This window comes from Phascolarctos cinereus, unplaced genomic scaffold (genome assembly GCF_003287225.1).
Source record: "Phascolarctos cinereus isolate Bilbo 61053 unplaced genomic scaffold, phaCin_HiC Scaffold_4;HRSCAF=312, whole genome shotgun sequence".
Lineage (NCBI taxonomy): Eukaryota > Metazoa > Chordata > Mammalia > Diprotodontia > Phascolarctidae > Phascolarctos > Phascolarctos cinereus.
The window spans coordinates 657,869,465-657,895,604 of NW_027555847.1; the positions used below are offsets into that span (position 1 = coordinate 657,869,465).

General features: G+C 49.9%; 1 protein-coding gene across 7 annotated transcripts; it reads left to right on the forward strand.

The window, feature by feature from the left end:
- Positions 1 to 25,317, forward strand: SLC44A2 (solute carrier family 44 member 2 (CTL2 blood group)). Of its 7 annotated transcripts, none has more exons than XM_020994948.2 (22): positions 1 to 134; positions 12,427 to 12,475; positions 12,821 to 12,894; positions 14,205 to 14,289; positions 14,505 to 14,589; positions 14,763 to 14,882; positions 15,978 to 16,038; positions 16,134 to 16,257; positions 16,514 to 16,597; positions 16,947 to 17,059; positions 17,992 to 18,123; positions 18,786 to 18,885; positions 19,259 to 19,351; positions 19,572 to 19,656; positions 19,807 to 20,069; positions 20,371 to 20,465; positions 20,632 to 20,735; positions 21,017 to 21,090; positions 21,206 to 21,276; positions 21,550 to 21,638; positions 22,652 to 22,736; positions 23,303 to 23,767. In XM_020994948.2, the coding sequence occupies exons 1-22, from the start codon at positions 98 to 100 to the stop codon at positions 23,422 to 23,424; spliced, it is 2,145 nt and encodes a 714-aa protein (XP_020850607.1). In that variant the 5' UTR covers positions 1 to 97; the 3' UTR covers positions 23,425 to 23,767. The 7 variants fall into 7 exon arrangements, with proteins under 7 accessions (XP_020850607.1, XP_078010032.1, XP_078010033.1 ...); XM_020994945.2 differs by lacking the exon at positions 1 to 134 and adding an exon at positions 2,748 to 3,067; XM_020994950.2 differs by lacking the exons at positions 1 to 134; positions 23,303 to 23,767 and adding exons at positions 2,754 to 3,067; positions 23,774 to 25,317.
- The last annotated feature ends 823 nt before the right edge of the window (positions 25,318 to 26,140 follow it).

Genomic DNA, 26,140 nt, shown 5'->3' on the forward strand with positions numbered 1-26,140 from the left:
GGGGGCGGGCAGCATCACTTAGACTCCCGCCACCTCTTGCTCCAACCAGCCAGGGCTGGGGCAGCCTCCGGTTTTTGCGCCCCTTGCCTCCCCCACCATGGAGGATGGCCGAAAAGAGTCTGAAGGACCCTATGGTAAGATCCAATCCCCCATTCTCGGCCGAGTGTGTGTGTGTGTGCGCGCGCGCGCGCGCTATTCTACTGGGCTGGAGGGGAGACAGGGCTGTACCTCGGAGGTACCCTGAGCTAGGGATGGGGGAGAGGGGACCGGAGTGCCAGGTTCGTTTCTGCCCAGTTGTCTGAGACACGTGGACAGCCCGGGGGTTCTGGGATGGGCTTGCGGAGACACCCGCATCCCCAATCCGTCTACGATAGCGCATGCTCCGCTGCGGAAGGGGGCCCGTTATCTGCGCCGCTTGGAAGCTGCTCAGCGGCAGAGAGCTGGGACCCTGGCTCATCTTGGGTCTTGAAACGGAGGAAACGGGAATCCTGAACCCTAGTGCCTCGAGGGCCCGCCAGCTGATGTCAGGCATTTCCCCTTGGCACTGAGAGGGAAACTGAGGCGGCGGAGGAGACAAAGGAGGCCCCAGAGCTAGGCGGTGGCTGCCCGGGGTCCCCAGAGTCCTGACCCTCCTCCGGGGAACTCGGGGGCGGGGGGGCGGAGCAGGATAGAAACAGGAAACAATTGGTAAACTTCCAACTCCGAGGACGGGCACAGAAGGCTGGGTCAAAGACCCGGGGATGTGGGAGAGAGGAGAGAGGGAGAAAGCGGCAGATGGCAGCTGGAGGCAGGGTAGCCTGTAAAAGCAAGGCTAGGAGGGCCGTGGCTCCCAGAACCCTCCCCCCCCAAACACAGACTCCCCTGGGGACCCTCTCTGGTCGTTTGTGTGCTTAAGTCTTAGCTCTGTTTCCGGGCCTGGAAGGGGGAGGGGACTCTCTGGGGCGGAGGAGGGGGGCATGACTGGTTGTGTCTGTGGTTGCGGAGGTGGGGCGAGATGTTACTAGTGGCCGGGGGGAGGGGTGTCTGCGCCTGCTCCCAGACTCGGTCTAGCTATTTGTGCCCCTTACACACACACATACACTCTACCCTGCCTCAACTCCCCTCCTTTCCTCCACCCCACCCCCATCCTCGGCCACTTTCCCCGGGCTGCTGGGTTGATCTTCCTGTGGTTCTCACGGAGCCTGAGAGCGAAAGCCTTAGCAGCTGTTGTATTTTTAGCATCGAGGTTCCCAGGGCCCTAAATAGTCTGGGAGAGGACTTCAGCACCCCTTCTCGGGCCATCCAGTCCTAGGCTGGAAATAGGAAGGGAGGGGTTCTGCGCTTGGGAATGGGGGAGGGTGGGAGGTGGGGCCGGTAGGCAGCTGTGCCCGCAGGGCTAGGGCTGTGAGACTGCGGAAACCGGCCTCAGGCTATCGATGAAAAACAGAAAGGCTGATTTGGGTGGGGTTGAGACCCGGGCCTGGAGGATTTGGGGGAGAGACTGTGGGAATTAGCCATCTATGTGTTGGGAGTTCCGAGGGGAAATGGATGACTAAGTATCTGTCCTTTAGGTTCCTTATGAACCAGGAAAGAAATAAAGCTGCCTCAAGGAGCGGGTGGGCGCCGGGCCTGGTTCCTGAATAGCCTGAGGCTCGAGAGAAATCTCTGGCCACACCTCTTAACTCCCCTCCTCTCTCTCCTTAAGTCTGGATACTGCTGGCTAAAGGCTGGCCCTGAGTCTTCTTACTGATCTGTTGTGACCAGGCTGATGTCTCTCTTTACTCCTTTCTTTTCCTTGTTCTACCCAGAATCTAAGCAAGGACTGCCCCACTTTTGAATTTGTATCCCTGACATCCCTAACCGTGCCTGGTATACAGAAGGTACTTAATAAGTGCTTGCTGATTGAAAAGATGTTTAGGAAGTACCAACTATTTACAGAACACTATGTTCCCAGTCTTGAAATGCCTCATGGAGGCAAGGGTAGTGGGAGATTAAAACAACACAGCAGCTATATTATACAATATTATATGGTGAGGTCTGAGGATGTAAAAGAGTAGAGGTGAAATCAGGTAAGGCTTCATGGAAGAGGTAGCATTTGAGAGCTAATTTTTTTAAAGGTAATTGGGGTTAAGTGACTTGCCCAGGGTCACACAGCTAGTAAGTGTCAGGTGTTTGGTCTGAGGCTGAATTTGCACTCAGGTCCTCCAGACTTCAGGGCCAGTGCTCTATCCACTGGGCCACCTAGCTGCCCCCCATCTGAGAGCAATTTTAAAGGATGGCTGAGAATTTAGTAGGAGAAGGAAAGTAGGAAGGACATTGCAGCATAGGTGTTGCAAGGATGGACTTGCACCTGGAATTGCAACTTGTAACTGGATCTAAGAGAACAGGGAGAAGGAAATGTCAAAAATAACCCTAAGGTTTGAAAATATGAGGCTGGGGCTATTACTCTTGCCCCTGACAGAAATAGTAAGGTCATGGAAGAGCTAGTGTTTTTATTTTCGTTTGGGACTTGTGAATTCAGTATCTACTATGCCCTTAGAAAATTGTCTGGGGCCCCAAGAGGTTAGATGGTTAACTTAGGAGTCAAACAGCCAGTATGTGTCAGAGGCAAGATTTCCTCCCAGATGTTTCTGACTCTGAGGTTAACTCTCTACCCACTACACATTGCTTTTCATCTTCGAATTACAAATGAGGAAAATGAGGAACAGAATGGTCAATGCTTTGCCCAGAGTTATGGTGTAGGAGCCAGAATTTGAATCTAGGTTTTCTGCCCTGAGATCTGGACCAAACTTGGTCTCTGGAGCCAATTTATGGCTTGGTTTTGGACATGTTTGAGTTTGAGGCGTGGCTAAATATTCTGGGGAGTTTTCTTTCCTTTAGGCATTTGGGAGATATGGGTCTGGAGCTCCGGAGAGAGATCTGGATCGGAGACTGGGATTTGGGCTGCTTCAGCCTAGGGATGATTGAAGCTGTGGGAGTGAATGAGATCACCCAGGGAGACAGCCTAGAGATAAAAAAGAAGGCGGAGTCTTGGGGAACACCCACATGAAGGGTGTTGGGAAGAAGATGAGGAGACCCAGGAAGAAAGGTAAAAGGAGAATCTGGAGAGTGTGGTCCTTTTCTGCCTAAGGAGGAGTCTGGGGTTACCAGTGTCAGATGTTTCAGAGAGGTCCAGGAAGATTGGGGCTGAAGAATGGCCACTGAACTCAGCTATTGGGACTTTGCTGGTGACCTTTGAATGTGATTTCAGTAGTGGAAGAGTGGAAGGCATTTATTTCTGAGAGGGAGACAGTGAGTGTCAAGGAAATAGGGACTAGCCGACTTTTTCCAGAAGTTTGGCCGGTGAAGAGGAGGAGGGAGGTGGTCATGGCTGGAGAAGAGGGGCTAAAGGAAGGGGTTTTTTTTAGAATGGAAGAGACTCCAGCTTGTTTGCAGGCTGATTGGAAAGGAGCCAGTTCTGGGGGAAAGATTGAAGATGCGTAAAAAGAGGGAGTGGCAGTGGAAGGGGAAGGAGGGAATGGAACCCAGAGCACAGTATGCAAAAGGAGTAGGAAGAGATGAAAATGGGCAGGTAAGTTTGAGCCAGGGTGTTGTTGTAGGCCTTGAAATGCAGAGTCAGGAGATTTTACTTCATTCTCTAGGCAATGGGGAGCCATTTCTTGTTTTTAAATAGAGAAGAGACATGATTAGAGCAGTGCTTTTGGAAGATTATCCAGCTATCCCAGAGAATGGATTAGAGAGAACAGACTGGAAGCCAAGAGTCTAGTTTGAATAACACAGGTAAGAGGGAGGGATGCCCAAAACTACCCTTGGGGGCCTTAGGAGAGTTGAGAGGGCACTGAGACAAGTGATATTTTGAAAATAAGATCATCTGGTCTTGGCAACTGTTTGGATGTGTAGGGGTGAGGGACAGGACAGAGTCAAGGACAGAGTGAAAGGCCCTGGAGTCAGGAAGTTGTTTTTGTTGTCAGTTGTTTTAGTTGTATTTGACTCCTCATGACCTTTTTTGGGGTTTTCTTGGCAAAGATATTGGAGTGGCTTGTCATTTCCTTCTCCAGGTTATTTTACAGATGAGGAAACTGAGGCCAACAAGGTTAAGTGACTTGCCCAGGGTCACACAGCTAGTCAGTGTCAGATTTCAAGCCCAACGTTCTATCCATTTTAACACCTAGCTGCGGAGCTGAAATCTGGCTTCAGACCTGGACTAACTGTGACATTCTAGGCAAGTTGCTCTTCTGTCTCAGTTTCTGTAAAATGAGGATAACAATAGCTAGCACCTCTCTCTCATAGTTGTTGTGAGGATCAAATGAGATATTTGTGAAGTACTTAGCAGAGTGACTGGCACACAGCAGGTGCTCTATAAATGTTAGCTGTTATCTTAAAAATTTCAAGCCTAGATGGCCCTTGCCAATGATGATAAAAATAGAAAAGCTCCTGGGAGGGGCAGGTTTAGGGGTAATGACAAATTCTGCTTTCCACACTTCTAAGGGGAGGTGCTGCTCAGGCAGTTGGAATTCAGGGAGAGGTTGGCAGTGTTGGTAATAAATCCGGAAATAGTCTGCATAGTTTTTGATAATTGAAGCCTCCAAAGTGGATAAGGTAAGATGAAAGAAGGGAACTATTTGTAGTCTCTATCATCTGTCTTTCCCATTTTAATGGCCATTCTCAAGTCTGGGCTGGTGTCCTGGCTAAATTGTTATGGTCTAATTTCCCTTTGAGATGCAGGTGTTTTCTGAGGGGGAAGGAGACCACAGTAGGCACAAAAATCAATACATCACACAAATGTTTCTTCAACAGTCATTGTTTATGAGGGTCCCTTTGGGGCTGCAATAAAAACCAGAGCAAAACAATCCTTATTGTCAAGAGACTTCCATTCTCCTTGGGAAGATAGGGAACCAACATGGATACAGATAAGTATATACAAAGTAATTATTGGGGGAGGAGAGGATACTATCAGGATAAGCTGCCCTTGGCAAGTTGTGCTTGAAGTAAGCCAGGAAGGGAGTTAATTGTGAAGTGGAAGGGAGGAGAGAGTATGTTTCAAGCATGGGGGACAGCCTGGGCAAAGCCCAGTGAGGGGTGATGGAATGTTGTATGTGAGGAATAACAAATAGGCCGTTTTGGCACAAGGATGAAGAGAGGCTACAGTAAGCCAAAGAGGTAGGCTAGGGCCTGATGGCAAAGGGCTTTAAATACCACACCAAGGAGTTTGTATTTTGTCCTGGAGGCAAGAGGGAGCTAGCTACTGGGGCTTCTTGTTCAGGAAGAGTGTTGACAGGGCCAGACTTAGCCAGGATTTAAATCACTTTTTAATCACAGGAAATCACTTTGGGAGGAGATTTGGGAGCTCAGCTGGAGAGAGGAAGACATAAGGCTGAGGGACCAATAGGTCATGGGATCAAGGGCACAGTATTCCAAGTGAAGTAGAGAAGATGAGGCTGGATGGGAGCTAGGTGATAGAAGGCCTTGTATTCTAGTGAGGAGTTTTTACTCTTTTCTCCAGGCTATGAGGTGAGAGATAGTAAGGGACCTAAACTAGGGTGACAGCTGTTTGATGCAGGGAAAGGCAAGAGAAGTTAGGAAGAGGGGAGGGTTTTGGGGGAAAATCTTTGGTAAAACATCTGTTGTAGACATGTTGAGTTGGAGAGGTTCTCAACAAATCCCAACTGGAAATGTCCTATAGGCAGCTGAATCTATGAGAATGGAGCTAAGATTTAAGAGAGGAGAGGGTCCAGGACAGAGCCGGGTGGTTTTATATCCACATATAAAAGGCCGTATATGGAGGGTGATGATCCAGCAAAGGGAAATGAGAAGGTTGGCCATACTGGTAGAAGATCCAAGAGAACAGTGTCATGGAAAAGAGAATGTGCTAGGAGGGTAGTCAGCTGTGGCAAATACTGCCTAGAAGTTCAGAAGGATGGCTGAGAAAAGGGTCATTCCAATCTGTCAAATAATAGATGACTGGTGATTCTACAGAGAGGCATTTCAGTTGTGATGAAAGTGAAAGCCAGATTGCAAGGGTTTGAAAAGCCAATGAGAGTAGAAGGATGGAGAGCTCTTTCCAGGAGTTTCCCTTCAAAGGGAGAAGATCTAGAACAAGGGCAGCGAACCTTCTGCCTTGAGGCTACTTTCGGCCCTCTAGGTCCTCAAGTTCAGCCACATGTGGCCTCAAGGCCGAAGGTTCTCCACCCCTGAAAAGGATGGTACCATTAAATGAAAGTTGTTTTTTTTTTTAAGGACGGCAGAGACTTGGGCAGGTTTGTAGACAGCAAGGAAGGAGCCACAATGGAAAGACTGGAAATTAGAGAAGGGATAATTGCCCAAGTAAGCTGCCAGAGAAGACAAGAGGAGATGAGCTAGGAAGAGGACGGGATCTAGGGTATAAGTAGGGTTGGCCTTGGAGTGAAGGGCTATTTCTACTTCCCTAGACTAGATCAAATTCTTAACTTGGGCATTTGTGAACTAGTTTTTCTTTCTTTAAAAAAAATTTCTTGTTGTTTACAGTGTTTCAATATAATTGGTTTCCTTTGTAATCCTGTGCATTTTATTTTATGCATTTAAAAACACCAGGGGCTGGAGTGGAGTCCCCTGGCCTCACTGGATTGCTTTTGGAGTTCCCAATAACAAAAAGTTTTAAGAATCTGCACTGTAGCTGTGGAGAAGATAATGGGGGGTGACAAGGGGTTTTGAGATGTAAAATAGGGGAGAAAAGGGAGCTCCAGGCCCATTGCCAGAAATGAGACCCTTTGGGGAGGGGAAGGAGGTGGGGATTTGTTAGCCCCTACTGCAGGGATGCAGAATTGTAGTCACCTCTGTTAGCTCAATATCTACTTGGGAATATAGCAGAAAGATGTCTCTTCAGGTCTTCCCTTAGGGTCAATTCCCACTCAATAGGATGATTATCTAGAAGACCTGGACTCCACGTAGGGCTGAATTCCTGACCTCAATGGACACTATTTCCTTAGGGGGAGTGGCCACCCACAGAACTGTAAACTGACTATTTACAGAAACCTCAGTGCGGCTATTTTCAGATGAGTTATAATATTTCCTTTTGTACCTTGCCTGGCTAGCCAAGGGGGCCCACTGCCACAGTCTTGGACCCACAGCCATGGCCTTCATTGCCCTTCTCTTCCCCCACTGTTCAGCCAGCTACAGAGCCATTTTGTCCTGCCCCCTGACTAAGAGTTCCTTATGATGCCAGCCAGTGGAGCCTGGGTCTTTCCCTTACTCCTTACATGCCTCCAGCTTAAAGCAATCCTAGCTAGCTTAGCAGGATGTCTGTGTTTGAGGGAGATAGGGAGATGGTGTTTAGGACTGCTGAAATCACCCCCCCCATTAATAATGTGTGTGGCCTTAGGCAGTTCATCCTCACTCCCCGCTTAGCGTCTAAAACATCAGCCTTTGTTGGTGCTGGGACCAGTCAACAAGTATTTATGAAGTGCCTGCTGAATACTAGGAGAGAGGATGAATGGTGGATGTAGGGCAGAGGTGTCAAATTGGGGTGGCTGCATTCCCCAGTTCAGTCAGAACCGGATTAAAATGTAATTGGAAAATGGTTCACAAAAAAATTTTGTTAATATAGTAAAACAGAGATAATGTACATTTGTGGTTTTCTGAGTCAATATGCAGCTTTCCAGGATCCTTCTCTATCTGAATTTGACACCACTGCTGTAGTGGATAGAGTTGTTCAGTTAAGTATGACTCTTTGTGACCCCATTTGGGGTTTCCTTGGTAAAGATATTGGAGTGGTTTACCATTTCCTTCTCCAGCTTATTTTAGATGAGGAAATTGATGCAAACAGGGTTAAATGGCTTGCCTAGGGTCACTCTGGTAGCAAGTATCTGAAGCTGGGATTTGAACTCAGGTGTTCTTGACTCCAGTGCCCCAGCATTCTATCCATCCACTGAGCCACCTGGCTGCCTAGTGGTTAGAGAGCCTTCCTCAAAGCCAGGGAGACCTGGGTTCAAGTCCTGCCTCTGACATATTGGCTGCATGACCCTCAGCAAATCTTGATGCTTAGTGCTTCCAAGCTATTCTTCTAAGAGTTCCTTAGAAGATACTTCTAAGTTGTACAGAAGGTACTGATCTGTATTGATGGAGGGCATTTCCTAGTTCCAGGAGTCCCCTATACTGATGAGATCACAGATCCCATCCCCATCTGTAACCACTGATATATTCCTGGTTGTGGCCTGGGCACTTAGGGATATACAAAGACAAAAATGAACTGCCTAATACATTCTATTGGGAGGAGGTTTGATTTCTCCTTAACATTCCAGTGGAGTCTCTCAAGGCCCCTGAGGACCTGACATTCCTATTTCCTTTCTCCTGCCCAAGAATCAATCAGTAATCAATAAAGACACCTACTATGTTCCAGGCACTACACTAAGCTCTGGAAAGAAGGGGAGGAGAGATCTTATCTAGGTCAGAAATACTCAGCTGGAATAAATGGTCCCACTTATAGTCTGTGATCTTTGTTGAGTCTCCATCCTCTCCCTTTGCCTCAGTTCCCTTGGTAAAATGAGAGGGCTGAATTAAGGTCCTTTCTGTCTCTAAAGTGGGGTATCAAGAGATGTCTTCCCGATAGTATCTGCAAATAAACCATTCACAGGGGAGCTCTGAAGTGGCAAAGCTAATCATAATGGGAGATTGATTATTCAGTAGCGTTAGGTCCCCATTAGAAGGAGTTAAGTCACCAGAAATCTATCTCCCTTTAGAGATCTGCTAGCTTACTGTGATATATGCCCACTAAGCAGCTGTTGCCCATCGGTCACAGGAAGGATGTGACCTCTGCCCATGCTCAAGCCTATATGTGGTTTCCCATCCCTTGAGATAGGGCCATGCAGGCAGGCTTTGCTTCTGATGCTGTTGTCTAGGCAAACTGTCCCTCTGCTCTGGGTTAAACAGAAGACCTTACATGATTGTTAGGGACCATCGAGTCCAACTCCCTAATTTCTTACAAGTTAAGAAACTGAGGCAAGTTGCAGACCTTTGACTTGAACCTAGGTCTCTGACTCAGATTTGGTGTTCTTTGTATTTCACTGCTTGCTAGCCTTATATGTGGCGCCCTGTCCCACCCAGCTTTCTAGAGACATCTCTGAGGGCAGCTAGGTGGCACAGTGGATGGAGCACTGGCCCTGACGTCAGGAGGACCTGAGTTCAAATCTGGCCTCAGACCAAACACTTGACACTAGCTGTGTGACCCTGGGCAACCCAATTGCCTAAAAAAAAAAAAAGTTTCAAAAGAGACATTTCTGCTCTGGCCAGTGTCACATGGCTAATAAGGTCAAAGGGAAGCCACAACTCCAAGTCTTCTCATGCCTATACTACATTTCTCAGTTGCTCACTGAGGTCTTTTTGGCAGCTATAGAAGAAAAGGAGAATTTAGGGTAGCTGTGTGGTGTCCTGGACAGAACACTGGAGGACCTGAATTCAGATCCAGCCCTAGGCACTACCTGTGTGACTCTGGGCAAGTCACTTAACCCCAACTGCCTCCAAAGAAAAAAGAATTGCAGTCAGAGGGCTTAGATTCAAATCCTGGTTCTGCTGCTTACTCCCTGTGACACTAGGCAAATCATCTAACCTCTCGGGGCCTCAGTTTCCTACTCTGTTAAATTTTACATGAAGGGGTTGAACTAGATGGTCTCTGAGGTCCCTTTTGGTTCTAAATGTATGATCTCATGACTTCGCTCCATTCAATTCTACTACCATTTATTAAATGCTTACTGTGTGCAGTAATGCAGAGAGAGAGGAGTTAAGATACAGAACTATAGTATGTGTAGGACGGCATAGTACAAGGCAGAGTGGGGTGAGTACACGGGAAGTATATAAACCAAAATGGAGGAGAGCATAGAGGAGGAAGGGTTCTTTACTAGCTGGGAAGGCTCACAGAGGACTTTCTGAAGGTGGTGGGCCCTTGAGTTAGGCTTTAAAAATGAGTAAGAGGAAGGGAATGGAAAGAGATTGTTTCCATTGGTTCTAAAATCTTAATCTAAAATCTTTGTTCCAAAAGGATGGGATTTTTTTGGGGTGGGGAACAAAAGAGTGGTTAGAGTTTTACTTAAATGTAGACTTTAGTATAGGAGGCAGTGAATGAGTGGGAGATTAGGCTGGAAAGGCTGGAGGGGCCACATCAAGGGTCTTGAATACCAGGCCAAGGAATTTGGATTTTAACCTGCAGGCATTCGGCAATCACTGAAGATTTTTGAGTAGGAGAGTAACTGGACTGATTCCCTGTTCAGAAATCAGTGTGGGATGGATTGAAGAGGGGGAGAAAATGGGCAGAGAAAAAGATGAATTTAGAATTGGAAGGCCTTGATTTGAATCTTGACTCTACTCCTCAAGACTTGTGTGACCTTGGGTGAGTCACTTAACTTTTGGCTTCAGTCTTTCCATTTGCAAAAGGAGTTTAGCCACATGACCTCTGAGGTCCAGACCCTCCAACTTTAAACCCTGTGATCCTGTTAGAATGGAGGCGGAGAGAATCTAAGTTTAGAAACTAGTGCAGTAGAGAAGAGGGATGAGATGGAAGGAGTTTGGTTGAAGACAGTCAGGTGGAGTAACTACATATACTTGGAGATCAAAGAGTAGGAGACCTAACCGCCCTTCTCGGTTTACAAAGTACTTTCCCTGCTCTTGCCTCTGCCTTCACTTCAGCCTAGAATGGGCACATTCAGGTCCAGTTGGGTCTATTGTACCAAGCTGGGGCGCCGGGGAGCTCTGATAGCCTCCAGCCTTACCGTGGCAATGTAGGGGGAATCTGATAAGGTCCGAGGTGTGTGTGGGGAGATTGGTGCATGTCCCATGAGAATCCAAAATATTTCCCCTCCCCCACCCCAGCCTTTTCCACCTTGTGGGAAGTTAAGAGTTGGAAGGGACCTTAGACTATGATTTTTACGACCGGCCACGAGATGTGTGACCTTGTGCAACTCTCCTTCCCTCTCTTGAGCCTCAGTTTCCCCACAAACGAAATGGCAGGGTTGCACTGAATGATCCTCCAGGGCCCTTCTAGCTCTGACCTTCTCTGCGGCTCCCAGCTGCCGCCCGCCCTCGCGGGTCTCGCTATAAGTGACAGGAGCAGCTGCCCCCTCTGCTCCCCCGCCCCGCCTCCTCCTCCTCCCCCTGGCCCCGCCCCGGAGAGGCCCCTCTCTCGGCTCGGCCACCGCCCCGGCCCCACCCGACCCTTTACATTGGGCTGCCGCTACCTCCCAGGAGAGCTTAGGGGGTGGGGGCACAAGCTGCCTAGCCAAGCACTGCGGGGCGGGGGAAAGCAGTCGCTAATCAGGACCGGTTAGACCGGTCGGATCCTCTGGGTAGAGTCTCTCATTGGGCCACCTCCTCCCAGCCTGACCGGCCAGGGGCCGGGGACCCTGGAAGGGGCCTCGGACCAGAGGCAAAGCCAGAATGGGGGGTGACCGGCAGCACTACTACGGCCAGCATGGTAGGTGGATAGCCCCCTTGGCCCTCCTCACCCACAGCCTCTTCCCCTGCCCCGAAGGCAGCTGGTGGGGCTTCTACAGAGATCCCCAAATGCTCTCCAGCGCCTCTGGGTCCAGGAATGCAGGACGGAATGTGCTGCGGGGTGCGCTAATCTCCTGGCTGCTCTGAATCCCCCTCCGCATGTTGTACCCTTGTGTGTAAGGAGGGGCAGGCCTGGAGATGCTCTCTGGGGCATCTGAGCCCCTCAACTTAAGCTCAGCCTCGTGCTCTCAGCCAGCTCCCCCCTCCGGATCCCCAAATGCAGCGGGAGTCAGCACTGGGGCCAAGGCTCGGGGCTTGTTTGAGCCCTTCTTGGCTCGCTTTGGTCCCTGCCTCCTCTTCTACTGCTCCCCCGCCTATTCCTTTCCCTCCCCGCAGAAGCATAGCTAATGAGCACATCGTAGAAGTGCTCCTTACAAGTCCGGTATAGGCAGAGGGGCCAGCAGGCACTTGGGTGGGTGGGTGGCAGCTCTGAATTGGCTCTGGCTCCAGATTCTGCTTAGCAGTTGGTCCTCTTCTGGGCTGCACTCCCCTCCACCACTTCCTTGACTTGTGTAGCTCTGCGTGTGGGGGGATTGTGTTAATTAAGATAATGTTAGTAATTAATGTCCTTTGAATCCCTAAGGGGGTTGGTCTCGCCTTGGAGATCTGTGCGTGGGAGGTAGTGGAACAATGTCATTTTGTATTGGCTGCCCCATGTTTTTCAGCCAGGCCTTCTAGGACACCCCCATCCCCCTCCCATTCCTCTTCCCTGCTCCCTTCATTTCCTTGGGAATAACTCCAGCAAACCTCCCTGTTGCAAATTTCAAGGAGAAATCTTGGAGAAGGGATATCATTAGGATGCTGTTAGGAATTTTTGGCTAGACCTTCAGTGGCAGCCTGTCCTTCTGATTCTGGGTCACTCAGGGCCAGAACTGGGGAGGGGCTGAGGCCACTGGTTTCCCTGACTGGGCTTTGGGGTGTGTTTCTTAGGAACGCCTCAGAAATATGATCCAACATTCAAAGGCCCCATTTACAACAGGTGAGATTGGGTCTGATGAGGGGGAGGGGAGGGATCCCCAGCTCCCTTCTGCTTAACCCCTCCCTGGTCCTCAGTCCACCTGACTTCCAGCCTCTGTACCATGCTCATTTCCCAATACCCTAGTTCCCTTGGGGTCCTGCTTGGCTCTTCACTACCTCTAATTCTTTTTTCATTCAACAGCTTTTTATCCCCCTTTCTGGTCCACGGGCCCCATCCCTCTAGCATGCAATGCTCTCTGTGTTTCGTAGCCCTCTTGCCTCATCCCTGCCCCATTATTTTTTTGGGGTGGGGTGAGGTGGAGTTCTCACGGGGTTGTCTGGGCCTGACTTACCTTTCCTTTTCCAGGGGCTGCACCGATGTTATCTGCTGTGTGGCCTTATTCATAGCCATTGTGGGGTATGTGGCTGTGGGCATTATAGGTACGTAGGGTATGCCACAATCCCGGGCACGATTCTGCAATTATGTGTTTTTGATATTTTGAGGGGTAAAAATGATTAATCCAAACATTTAATTCAACAGACATTTAAGCACCTATTGTGTGCTTGTGAATCCCCTGTGTTGAGTGCTGAGGAATATAAAGGTGAAAAATCTCAGGCAGATTACAGTTAGAAAACAGGTATATAAAGAAAGATGTGAACTAGTCAGTCACATTTTTTAGATGCCTACTCTGTGCCAGGCACTGTACTAAGTATAGATGCAAAGAAAAGCAAAAGACAGTTATTCCTTGTTCTCAAGGGACTGAAGTGTACAGTGGTGTCTCCCTTGCTCTAATGGGTGTGTGTGTGTGTGTTGTTTTTCCTTCTCAAAGAGGACCATGACAGCAGGAAGGAGATGTCATGACTCAAAAGTGGATTGGATTTAAATGAGGGAGGGCTGTGCAAAGTCACCAGACTCACTCTCTCCTTCTCTGGAGCCATCTGGGTCCAGTGGCCAGATAGAGATGAGGACAACTGAAGATGGCTCCCGTTTATAAATTATATATTAAAGGCAAAAGAGGAGACCCAGTTAGATTGCAGTGAGAACTGAGATTACTTGCAGCTGAAGTGGGCAGGGAAGACTTCATGGAAGAGAGAGCACCAGATTTGGGCCTTGAGAAACAGGAGGAACAGCTGAGGAAGAAGGATACTGTAGGCATGAGCTAACCTGTGGAATATACAGACAAAATGAGATGTGGAAACAGTAGAGGGCTGTTTGGCTGATGGAGGGAGGGGGTCAGGGGAAGGAGAGGGAGAGGGAGAGAGAGAGAGAGAGAGAGAGGGGGGGGGGGAGAGAGGGAGAGAAGATTGCTAAAGTGCTTGGAGGTTCACTAAGTGCTATCTTCGCATCAACCCTGAGAGAGAGACAGTGGGACACAGTGGTGAGATCACTGGCTTCCAAGCCAGAGGACCTTGGATTTGAATTTATTTCTCTACCACCTAGCGTGTATGTAACCTATAAAATGGAGGGTGGTTGGGCTATGCAATCTTAAATGGCTCTTCTAGCTGGAAATTCTCTGATTCTATCCCCGCTTTATAGGTGGGGGATACTGAAACTCAGAGAGAGTAAGTTGCTTAGCCTTTTTTTTTTAAGCTGTTCCTCACCACCCCTCCCCTTGATATATAAAAGTCAAATACCCAGGTCCCCTGATTCCAAAGCCAGTGATTTGAGCCTTTGGGGGGATATGGTGGTGGTGTGACAGCTGAGGAAGGGGAGGGTAATGTTGAACTCAGTAGCTTTGACTTATCTGCAGCCTGGACTCATGGAGACCCCCGAAAGGTGATTTATCCTACTGACAGCCGTGGACAGTTCTGTGGACAGAAGGGGACACCTAATGAGTAGGTCTTACTCCTTGCTCCCCATAACCCCCATCCTATTTCCCCTGACCTTGGCTCCTAGACTCTTCCAACCTCTAACTTAGCAGGCTGACCTGTGGTGGGGGAGGGAAGTCCTGGGTCCTGTGCCATTTGGAGAGGGGGGGAGAAGGAGAACTGAACACTGGCACAGTCCTAGTGGACTGATACCGTCCCCCATCCCTTACAATGCCTTCCAGGAACAAGCCTTTTTTGTTTTACTTCAACATCCTGAAATGTGCTAGTCCCTTGGTGCTCCTCGAATTTCAGTGCCCAACCACGCAGGTAACTGACCCAAATACACCCTATACTCAGGCCCCCTTTCCTGGCCCTGTTTCTCCTGGGGGGTGGGGCAGGACCCAGAAGGACTCCCAGGGCCAGGTCTGTGGGTGGTGGTCACAGTGTCTGGTACAGCTGGACGGAAAGCCAGACCTGGTTTTATTCCCTTTCTTCCCTAGACTTGCGTGGAGAAATGTCCGTCTCGATATCTTACCTATCTCCAAGCCTATACCCGCCCCCAGGACTTTGAGTATTATAAACAGTTCTGTGTTCCAGGCTTTGGCGAAAGTAAAGTCAAGGTATTTGGGGCAGAGGGAAGTGAGAACCTACCAGGAAAGTAGCTTCAGTGCCCAGGGTGAGGGTGAAAGGGTGCAACAATCATAGCCTGAGAGAGGCAGGCTGAGAGAGGAGTGGACCTGAAATTGAGTCCTGAATGTGAATCCCAGGTCTGTTGCTCACTAACCAGTGAGGGAAAAGAGCACTCACTGGCTCTGAGTTCAAATCCTACCCATGACTTTTACTATGCTTGTGTGACCCTGGGCAAGTTGTGTAACTGTCTTGTGCCTCGTATATTTAAAAAAAAAAAAGGAAAGAGTTGGACTAGATGTCCTCTAAGATCCCTTCCAACTCTGTTTATGCTTCCCATGACCGCAGTGAACTTGACAATTCACTTCCCTTCCTAGGGCCTGAGTTCCTGTATCTGTAAAATGTAGGCTGGGTGGGGAAGGGAGGAGTCAGACTGAATAAATATGAATAAGCCCAATCTGCATAGGGAGTGTTTGAGGTTAGAGAGTTTTCCTCACCTCCTCCCTTATGGTGTAGGTGCTGTCAGTATTATCCTCATTTTTATGTATGTCTCTAGAGCATGTGATTTCCTTGGTGTCGGGAAACTGGGGAAATTCTCCTCTGCTAAAGCAACTCATCCTTCCTTCTGCAATTATTAGTCTGAGAGTGTAGCCCTGGGGCACTGAGGTGAAGTGATAGCCAAGGGTCTCAAGGCCAGTGTTTCCCAGAGGTGAGACTGGACCCTTGTTTCCTAACTTTGAGGCTGGCTTTCTAGCCTCCTCTACTCCATGCTGCCCCTCATCTTCATTTTACAGATAAGGAAACTGAGACTCGGAGGGGTCAGTGGTTTGCTCAGGCTTATGCAAAGTAGTCAGATGAGAATGTGAACCTCAGCTCCTAAGGCCTGAGATCTGCTACATCAGGTTCCCTCTAAATGGCGGCTAAAGTGTCTTTTAGCTTTAAATGTTATTATGCTATGACTGAACCTCAGCCCTGAGGGTGTCTGACCTTGGGGGTTGAGAGAGGCTGAGGAGGGGGCTGTGGGGGCGATGAGACTCACTAGCAGCCTGGCCCCTCCCTTTTCATCTCTCCTCCCAATCTTCCCCCAGAGTCCAACTGAGGTTCTTAGAGATGGAGACTGCCCTTCGGTACTTACACCCAGCAAACCTCGTGAGTGTTGGAACTAGAGAAGGGAAGGATGGGACTGTGTTTCTGGGTCAGAGAGGTCAGGGTAGATTCTGGCCTCTGACCGTCATCTCCAACAGTGGCTCGTCGCTGCCTTCCTGCCATTGAGACCCACAAAGGCGTGATCACTGTGGGCAATGAGACCACATTTGACGATGGCCGTGGCCAGAAGAGAAACGTGTCGGAGCTGGTGGAGGGAGCCAAGTGAGGAGAGGGTGCCCTGAGCTTCTGGGGGCCTTCCTTCTCTCTTCCCTAGGACTCAGTTTCCCCTCTTTTCTTCAGAGGGGAGGGGAGGGAGGGAAAGAGAGCTCCTTGGATGGGATCAGATTCTCTCTCCCTGATTACCACATCCTTTATAGGGTCTTTGGGAGGGGTTGGAGGGGCCTAGCTGAGTTGAGACCACCCTCCTCCAAAATACTCCCCCTTACCTTCCCGACTTCTCCCTCCCGAACCATCCCAGGAAGGCAAATGTGGTGCTGGAGGCAAGGCAGCTGGCCATGCGAGTGTTTGAGGATTACACTGTCTCCTGGTATTGGATTCTTATGTGAGTCTGGGCCCCAACGCTGCCTGTGTCCCTGTAAGGAGCCCTTGGGGAATTGTAAGGGAGTGAGCCTGGGGAGAGGGTGCACACCACAGGGCTGAGGACCTGGCATCTCTCTTTTCTCTTATTGTCCCTGTGCCTCTCATTCCCTTGGAAGGACCTTTGTCCAGACCTAGGACTCAGTCTCTTGTCTCATGATGGCTGTGTCTGTGCCTCCAGCTGTCTTTGTATTTTTGGCTCCCTTTGGGGGGAGAGGGGCAGGGAGTTGGTTCGGGCACAGTGCCTGGGAGGGGGGGAGTGGTGATCTGACTCACTCCTCTTCTTCCTGCCTCTTCTCCCCAATGCCCCACAGTGGCTTGGTGATTGCCATGGCTCTGAGCCTCATCTTCATTGTCCTGCTTCGCTTCCTGGCTGGAATCATGATCTGGATTATGATAGTCATGGTCATCTTGGTGCTAGGCTATGGTGAGGACCCAGGACTCTGAGGGTACCCCTTCCCCTCATCTCCTAGAGAGCTCTGACAGTTCCAGAACTGACCCCCCGCAGACTACCTGAGGTTCCCCAGTTCTCCCTAAGACTCTCTAATCCCTGCAATAACCCCTCTGGACTGTGCTTCCTGTAAGGATTCTCAGATTCTTTGAGACTTCCAATCTCCCCTAGCCCCTCTGACTCCCCCCCCCACCCACCCAGAACCCCCAATACCTTCCAGAAGGCCCTGTTCTAAGATATTCCTTTTGAGGTATGTACCTCTAGCTTATAGACTCCTTTAAGCTTTTTTAATTAATTAATTTTTAAATTGATAACAATCACTTTCATAAGGTTTTGAGTTTTAAATTTTTCTCACCCTTTCTCTCCACCTTCCTCCCCAAGACTGCATGCCGTCTGATATAGGCTACACAAATATATTCCTATTAAGCATATTTTCACATTAGCCATGTAGTAAGGAAGAATTAAAACCAATAGAAGGGACCACCAGAAAGAGGAAACAAAAGAAAAGAAAAGAAAGGAGCAAATAGTGTGCTTCAATCTGCATTCAAACTCTATAGTTCTTTCTTTGGATGTGGATAACATTTTCCATCATGAGACTTTTGGAGATGTCTTAGATCCTTGCATTGCTGAGAAAAGCTAAATCTATCAAAGTTAGTCATCGAATAACATGGCTGTTACTGTGTACAACGTTCTCCTGGTTCTGCTCACTTCACTCAGCATCAGTCCATATAAGTCTTTCCAGGTTTTTCTGAAATCTGCTTGCTCATCACAATAGTATTCCATTACATTCATATACCACAACTTGTTCAGCCATTCCCCAATTGATGGGCATCCCCTCAATTTCCAAAGACTCCTTTAAGCTTGAGCTCAAAATCCCAGAATCACCTTATTATCTCCTCCTCCCCTAGGAATCTTTCACTGTTACATGGAGTATTCTCGACTCCGAGGTGAAGCAGGCTCTGATGTCTCTATTGGGGACCTGGGCTTCCAGACTGACTTTCGGGTATATCTGCACCTGAGGCAAACCTGGCTGGCCTTCAGTGAGTGCTCACATCTGGTTCCCCAATCCCCATCCAATACTGACCCTTCCCCTGCCCCACCCCCCTTACCTTAGATCTACTCATGGAGCTTTATTGTTAGGGGGTAAGGGAACAAGCATTTTAGCACCTGCTATGTGCTAGGCACCATGCTAAGTGCTTTACAAATATCATCTCATGAAATAATATACCCGGGGAGGTTGGTGTTATTTTTATCCCCATTTTAGAGTTGAGGAAACCAAGGCAGATAGGATAAGTGACTTGCCTAGGGTCACACTGCTAGTAAGTACCTGAGACTGGATTTGAATTCAGGTCTTCCTGGCTCCAGGCCCTGTTAGCGGAGCCCAGACAGGGCTGGGAGCCAGGACTACTAAGGCAGGCCTGCCCTCCCCACCCCCATCTGCCCCACCATAGGCTTCTAAACTATAGAGGCCCGACTGCTGTTGCTTACTTATATACTGTCTTTGTGACCCTGAGCAAGTCCCTTGCCCTCTCTGGGCCTCTTTCCCCCATCTGTAAAGTGAAGGAGAGGAAGTTAGTTTCCCTTTCCATGATGTCTGAGGCCCCTTCCAGCCCTGTCCTTCTGTGCACTATGTTTCTATGCTCCTTCCCAGCTGTGGGGGATGGGGTGGGCTGGCTCACCCGCCTTCCTTCCCCATCTGCAGTGATCATCCTGTGTGTGCTGGAGCTCATCATCATCCTCCTGCTCATCTTTCTGAGGAAGCGCATCCTCATTGCCATTGCCCTCATCAAGGAGGCTAGCAGGTGATCGAGCTGGTAGTGAATGGGGAACTGGGGGGCTGTAGAGAGAGCTTAGAGGGGATTAGGGAGGGAGCTGGGGGGGGAGTGGACTGGATGGGATTGGGGAGGGGGCTGGGCAGGGCTGGAGGGGGTTGGGGAGGGGGCTGGGCTGGGCTGGAGGGGTTTGGGGAGGGGGCTGGGCTGGGCTGGAGGGGGTTGGGGAGGGGGCTGGGCTGGGCTGGAGGGGGTTGGGGAGGGGGCTAGGCAGAGGGGCTGGAGAGCAGACCAGGAGGAGCAAGAGAGGCTAGCGGGAAGTAGGACTTGGGGGGATAGACTGAGGAGGCTCCACAGCAAAGACAGCTCTAATCTTAAACCCCCTCTTATTTTGCTTCCCCAGGGCTGTGGGCTATGTAATGACCTCACTGCTCTACCCGCTTTTTACCTTTTTCCTCCTCTGCCTCTGCATTGCCTACTGGGCCAGCACTGCTGTGTATCCACCTGCTAACTCCCAACCCTCCACTGTTCCCTATGCCCAGTTGTCCATTTTCCTGCCCTCCCTTCTTTCTCTTTCTTTGGGACCTTGGTGAAAGAAGGGGTCCAGAGTCTTCCCTTATCCATGATCCCCAGGGATGGGGGTGGGGTTTCCCTGAGCATGAGGGACTTGCCTCCCACCATGTACCTGGAGTTAAGAGCCCTTATCGAGCACCTAGCTTCCTGTCCACTTCCAATGAGGCTATCTACAAGGTCTTCAATGACACAGCCTGTGTAGCTGCTGGACAGACATGTAATCCGGAGGTGAGGGGCCAGAAAATCATGGTTGGGGGCAGGGAGCAGCCCTCCAGGGAGTCAGAGGCATTCTGGCTAATCCCTACACTTCCTCCCACTCCCCACACCAACCATCGCCTCCTACCCATTGTGACCTTGCCTCTGCCCATCTCCCTGCAGACTTTCCCTACCTCAAACGTGACCCGATTGTGCCCTGATGCTCGATGCCAGTTTGCCTTCTACGGTGGGGAGACTGGCTATCACCGGGCGCTGCTCGGCCTGCAGATCTACAATGTCTTCATGTTCTTCTGGCTGGCAAACTTCGCCCTGGCTTTGGGCCAGGTGACACTGGCCGGAGCCTTTGCCTCCTACTATTGGGCCATAAAAAAGCCAGATGACCTTCCTGCCTTTCCCCTCTTCTCCTCCTTCGGCAGGGCACTCAGGTCTGCAAGGGTTAGGGCTGGGACCAGGACCTTGGGCACCTACCTCCTCCAGGAAATGGGGAGGAGAACCAGAATAGGGGTTAGCACTGGGGGAAACTGAGGGGGGGGGCGGGACGGACCCTGGCAATATAGAAGCCCAGCTGATACTCCCTTACTCTCATACCCTAGTCCTATCCTCTCCTAGGTTGTGTCCAGTTTGTAAGGTCAAAGCCCACTTTGAAGGGAAAGGGCTTCGTGCTCCCCTGCTTACCTTTCCCATCACAGCAGGAAATAACTGACACGCCACCTGTCCCCTGCCCAGGTACCACACAGGCTCCTTAGCCTTTGGCTCCCTCCTTCTGGCCATAGTGCAGGTAATCCGTGTGATACTCGAGTACCTGGACCAGCGGCTCAAAGGTGAGGGGGCTTTAGGGAGTAGCAGCTTTGAGGTGGGCTGGTGGGAGAATTGACAGGGTAAGGCCTAGCCTGGCAGCTGGTTCCTCCTGGGGTAATAGGGGTTAGGGCAGGAGTCAGGAAGTAGGAGGGGCCACTTCTCATGCATTTTCTATTCCCTCCCCTTCAGCTGCAGAGAACAGGTTTGCCAAGTTCCTTATGACCTGTCTCAAGTGCTGCTTCTGGTGCCTGGAGAAATTCCTCAAATTCCTCAATAGGAATGCCTATATCATGGTGAGGGCCCCAGCCTCCCTCACCAGCTCCTTCCCCTCATCCCCCCAGCTGATCTCCTGCTTGTTCTCCCACATTCCCCTCCCAGCTACTCTTGTGTCACTCCAAGTAACCCTAGAGACCCTGAACTTGGTATTTCCTTTCCCAATCCTGAGCTCCTCCCAGATATTTCCTCCTTCATCTACCCCAACTGGAAAACATGATGATCCTCTGAAGATATGTGGGCCTGCACTTGGGCTGAGGCCCTCCTCCTCCCCTCACTGTACAACCTTATACACACACAGATTGCCATCTATGGCACCAACTTCTGTACGTCTGCCAAGAATGCCTTCTTCTTGCTTATGCGGAACATTGTTAGGTGAGAGCAGAAAACTCCCATCCTCCACCTCCTTTATGGTTCCCTTAGCATTCCCATTCCTTGAATTCTCTTCCCTCTCCCTAGTCTGATTCTCACCTTCTCTCTTGCACTCCAGGGTAGCTGTCTTGGACAAAGTCACTGATTTTCTTTTCCTCTTGGGGAAGCTTCTGGTTGTGGGGAGTGTTGGTAAGTCATACCTGTCCTTTCCCCCAGTGCCCATGGGAGAGCCCAGCCTTCTCTGTCCTTGATTTTCCATCCTTCACAGGGAAGAAGAGTAAAGTATGAATATGGGGGTGGGGGTTAGATTGGACCTTCTGGCCTCAATGAAGCCTACCTTCACTCTGGCTCTCTAGAGCCTGGAAGTGGGGAGGGCTTATGGGGTGAGTGGGTATTTTGGAAGGGCTATCTCTGAATTCATTTTCCTAACTGCCCTGTCCCTGGGCTTCCTTAATTCTCCAGGAATTCTGGCATTCTTCTTCTTCACCCACCGAATCAAGATTGTAGAGGACACAGCACCCTCCCTCAACTACTATTGGGTTCCCATCCTGGTATGGACCTTTATGAGGCCTGGACAAGGGCTCAGAGCTTGTGGGGTCATCACACCTCATAGGATCCTAGGCTGAGAGCTAGGAGGGAGCATAGTGGTCAGCCAGCCCACGCACTCATTTTACTGATGAGCACAGTGAAGCCCAGGGGAAGAAAGGAGCTGTCCAAGGTCACAGGTGTAGTCAGCAAGTCAACAAGCATTGATTAATATTGATATATAGGGAGTAAGGGACAGGGCCAGTATTCTAACTCAGCGCCTTCTAAGTTAGATGTTTAGTGACCTAGACTAGCCTACATCATCCTCAGCACTGTGCTGGGGATAGGGTTAAGGACAAAGCCAGAAAGACCATGGCCACTTCCTTTGGGGAATTTACTAATTGGGAAAGGTAGGACTCAGGCACACAAAGAGATGATGAATCAGTCTAGAAGGTATTGGGGTAGGTTCCAGTAGTGAATACATATATTCTAGAGCTGGGAGATATCATTGACCCAGTTTGGTCAGGGTCACAAAGGGGATGGGACTTGGGCGGAGAAATTTCTCTTAGGGATTTGGGACCATTGGTATAGAGGAGTTTCCAGGAGAGGAAAGTCCCTCCACCAATATGTTCTTAAACAGCTGCCTAGAGCAAAGCTAGGTTAATTGACTTGCCTACCTAATAGGTGTTAAGAGGCAGGATTTAAATTAGGGGGTCTTTTGGCTTTGAGGAGCTCACTGCCATTTTGGCATCTTTTCTGTCTTCTATTTGGGACCATAAAATTATAAAGGTAGAATGGGGTTTGGCCAGAGGACTGTCCATTTTGTGTCAGGCTAATGAATTTGACTGGTTCTTTAGGAATGAAGAGTTACTGAAGATTAGTAAGGAGAGGGCTGACTAGAGGAAAGTTTACCTTAGGGAGCTGAATCTGGCAGCCTGTGCAGGGTGGAGTTGGGAAGATGGCTATGGAGGAGGCCAGGGACCAAGCATGTCTAGCCTGGAACAGGGACAATGACTAGGGCTGTCTCCTCCCTCCACAGACAGTGATCATTGGCTCCTACCTGATTGCTCATGGCTTCTTCAGTGTTTATGGGATGTGTGTGGACACACTCTTCCTCTGTTTCTGTGAGTACCCAGGGGACTTGGGGGACAGCTCTCCCATAGGGTCATGCTGCCGTGGCCTCTCCCTCTTCTAAGGCCTTTTTTTTTGTTTGTTTTTTGTGTGTGTGTGTGTGTGTTTTCCTTCCATAAGGGAATGGACAGGGACTAGACCCCAGCTCCCACCAGGGGCCCTGACCCTCTGTTCCCCACCTTCCCATCCTGCTTCCTTCTCCCCCACTTCACACTCATTCCCTGTTCTGTCGTGCTGCTGCCGCTGGTGCCCCCCACCCCTTTCCCTGTGTCCCTCTACTCCACCCTGCAGTTCTGACCATCTTCTTGACCTGCCCAACTCCCCACTGGGGGGGGGTCACCCTGAGGGACTGAGTGCTTGGTGTTTCTGGCCTTGATTGGGGAATCTGTAGCTGCCACTAACTGGTTTCTCCGTCTTTGTTTCTTTTCTCTCTCCCCCATGTCCCTGACCCTTCTCTGCTCCTCTGCTGCCTGGCTCCCCATGTCCCCTTGTCTTTCTCTCCCTGCCTGTTCCCCTCCTTGCCCTACCCCCCAATTCCTGGGGGTGGGGGGGAGCTCAGGTGAGGACCTGGAGCGTAACGATGGCTCCCCCGAGCGTCCATACTTCATGTCCCCTGAGCTGAGAGACATCCTGCTGAAGGGGAATGCTGAGGCCGGGAAGAGTGAAGCACAGGAGGAATAGGCTGTTCTTGGGTGTGGGGGTGTTCTGGGCCCCCTCCTGACACATGGGGTGCCAGGGAGATGTAATGTATTTGCAGGCAAGGGCCCAAGGCTACTTCTCTCCCTTGGGGTTGGTAGGGTATGGACATGAAAATACGGAGCCTCCTTGGCAAAGGCAAAGGGAGAAGGCTAGTTGGTGTTTGTGTTTAGGATGAACTGTCAACCCCTAGGCCCCTGTCCTGCTCCTTGACCCTCATCTCCCTCCTGCTGGCCAAAGCCCTCCCCATCTTCCCTGCCTCTCCCTCCTGCCCCCTTCTCCTAAGGTCTTTGCCCTCTCATGAACCCCCCTCTCCTGGGCCCTCTCTCTGCAGTGGAGGACCTGGAGCGGAATGATGGCTCCGTGGAGCGGCCATACTTCATGTCTTCCAACCTGAAGAAGCTCTTAAACAAGACCAACAAGAAGCTAGCTGAAGCATAGGCCTCCTCCCAGGCCTCAATGGAAGGGAGGGGAGGAGGTAGTTTACATTAGGGTCAGTACACGCCATGGCCCCCTGAGGGCCTCTGCCCCCCACTAACCTCTGCCAACCCACGAGATGGAGCCTGAACCTCACTCACTCTCCCATGGGCTATTTGACAAGGGGGCCTCGCTACTGCACTATGGTTTACACTCTTAGGATAGGGCAGCTAGTCCACCAGCCCCTCCCCATCCTTGGGCCCATTCATCTAAGAGACTGCCAGTCACAGGCCCTCAGTGGCTTCCTTGTTTTTGAGGGGGAGGAGGAGAATTACTCTTGTGCTGAGAGATCTCCAAGAAAGATGTCTCTTCACTCTTCTCTTGGTTCCCTGGTCAAGAAGGTTTTCTTCTTGTTGGCCCTTTTGGCTTGAGGCCAGCCTCTTTTTCTTTCACCCTGAGAAGGGCTGAGGAGGCAGGCTGAGCTGCCTGGATTCAGTCCTGGCATCGACCTGGTCCAAGAGGTCAGTTTGCGGGTGAAGGGGAATGTTAATAACTTATTCTGCTGCTTTAAAGATGACTTTTTTTTAACCTACTTCTCTAGCCAATGTGTCCCTACCTGAAAAGGGTCTATTTTTCTGACTCATTTCATACTTGTGGGCGATAAAAAAATCTCTTGAATTTTGCATATGTATTCCTGTTCTTAGGCTCGGAGGCCGAGGTTGGGTGTGGGGCATGGATGGACCTGTCAGGTGTCTGTGTGTGTGTGTGTGTGTGTGTGTGTGTGTGTGTGTGAGAGAGAGAGAGAGAGAGAGAGAGAGTGTGAGAGAGTGTGTGCTATCCCTCCCTTGCACCAGCACACCTGCTTTTGGCATGTTTCAAGCTGGTTTGTAGGGAGATGAGTGGTGGTGGGGTGGGAGGCCCTTTGTTTTCCATCTTTCTCTCCCATCAGGGAGGCAAGGGCCTGGTGGAATGAGGCAGGCATAGGAAATGTAAGGTTTGGGAAGAGGATGAAAACTAATAGCCTTTTAATGGAAACCTGATGGAAGGGCTGGGAAGGTTCTCCTCCCCCTTTGTTGATATGGCTGGGGTCCCAAGGGCATTCTCTTCGTTTGAAAGGAGGAGGGCTGGCAAAGAAAAGTAGTCAGGAGGTGGTACAGGGCAAATGAGCCTTCTATCTCTCCTCTTGGGCCCTAGGGCCAGGCTCAGCTAATCAGACTTGCTTTGTTTCACTTGCTTATGTGGATATAGGCTTTCCTAAGCCTAATATTTTAATGTCCTCAAATCATATCCAGTAGGCTTTATTTCATTTTCCCAAAGAGGAAGTATTTCCCAACCTTGGGGCCTTCCACATCCTGTGCCTGCTCTGAGACTTCTGTCCTCCCCTGGGCCCGATTATCTGTGCCCCCTTCCTATGTCTAACTGCATTCCAACCATTAATAAAAGTGCCTATTTGTACCAGGAGTCCAGGCCCAGTGGTGCTTTGTTCTAAGTAGGGCTGGGAGGAAAAGGGAACCTGCCTCCAGTTATGGGACCTGTGTCCCAGATCAACCCCAGGTTTGTGTGAGCTGAGCCTGGTAGATACAGAGTTTGTGAGGCAGGAGGCTTGTCCTGCTTTTTACAGGCTCAGGGTTCCCCCCCAAGGAGTTGGGAACAATTGTCCCTTATTAACTTTGAATCCCACATCCAGAAGAAAACATTAGGGGCCAGCCTCGTACTCCAATGCAAACTGAACCTAGCCAGTTCTGTGCAATGCCTCTTGTTGGGCACTGAAGGAGAGACAAGGTGAGTTTATAATTGGGTGAGGGTAGATGTAAGCAAGCACTTGAAGTCCTGCCTTGATCTTAATTCCTCACCTGGCTTGGCCCCCATCCTATTAGCCAGCCACTAGGTGAAGACTTCCTTTTATCATGGTGAAATAACTATGGAGAACTTGCCTTAAAACCAGGAAACCCTGGGTTTAAGATTTCCCTCTACTATGTACTGAATGAACCTCTTACTGCTTTAGGCTCTAAGGGATAGAGAAAGTGTGTGGATAGTTTCCTTAATAGGAGTTAGGCTGATGAAATAACAGGTCCAGACTAAAAAACATGTGCATGAACACACACACACACACACACACACACACACACACACACACACACACACACGAAAAACCAAATGGAGAATACTGGTAGTCTAGGTTATGAAATGCAGTTAAATAGATAGCCCATAGAGCTGGTCAGTCAGCAAAAGTATATCCTAAATGGGCAGGAGATGGACAATAAATTGGACCCAGAATTCAGGC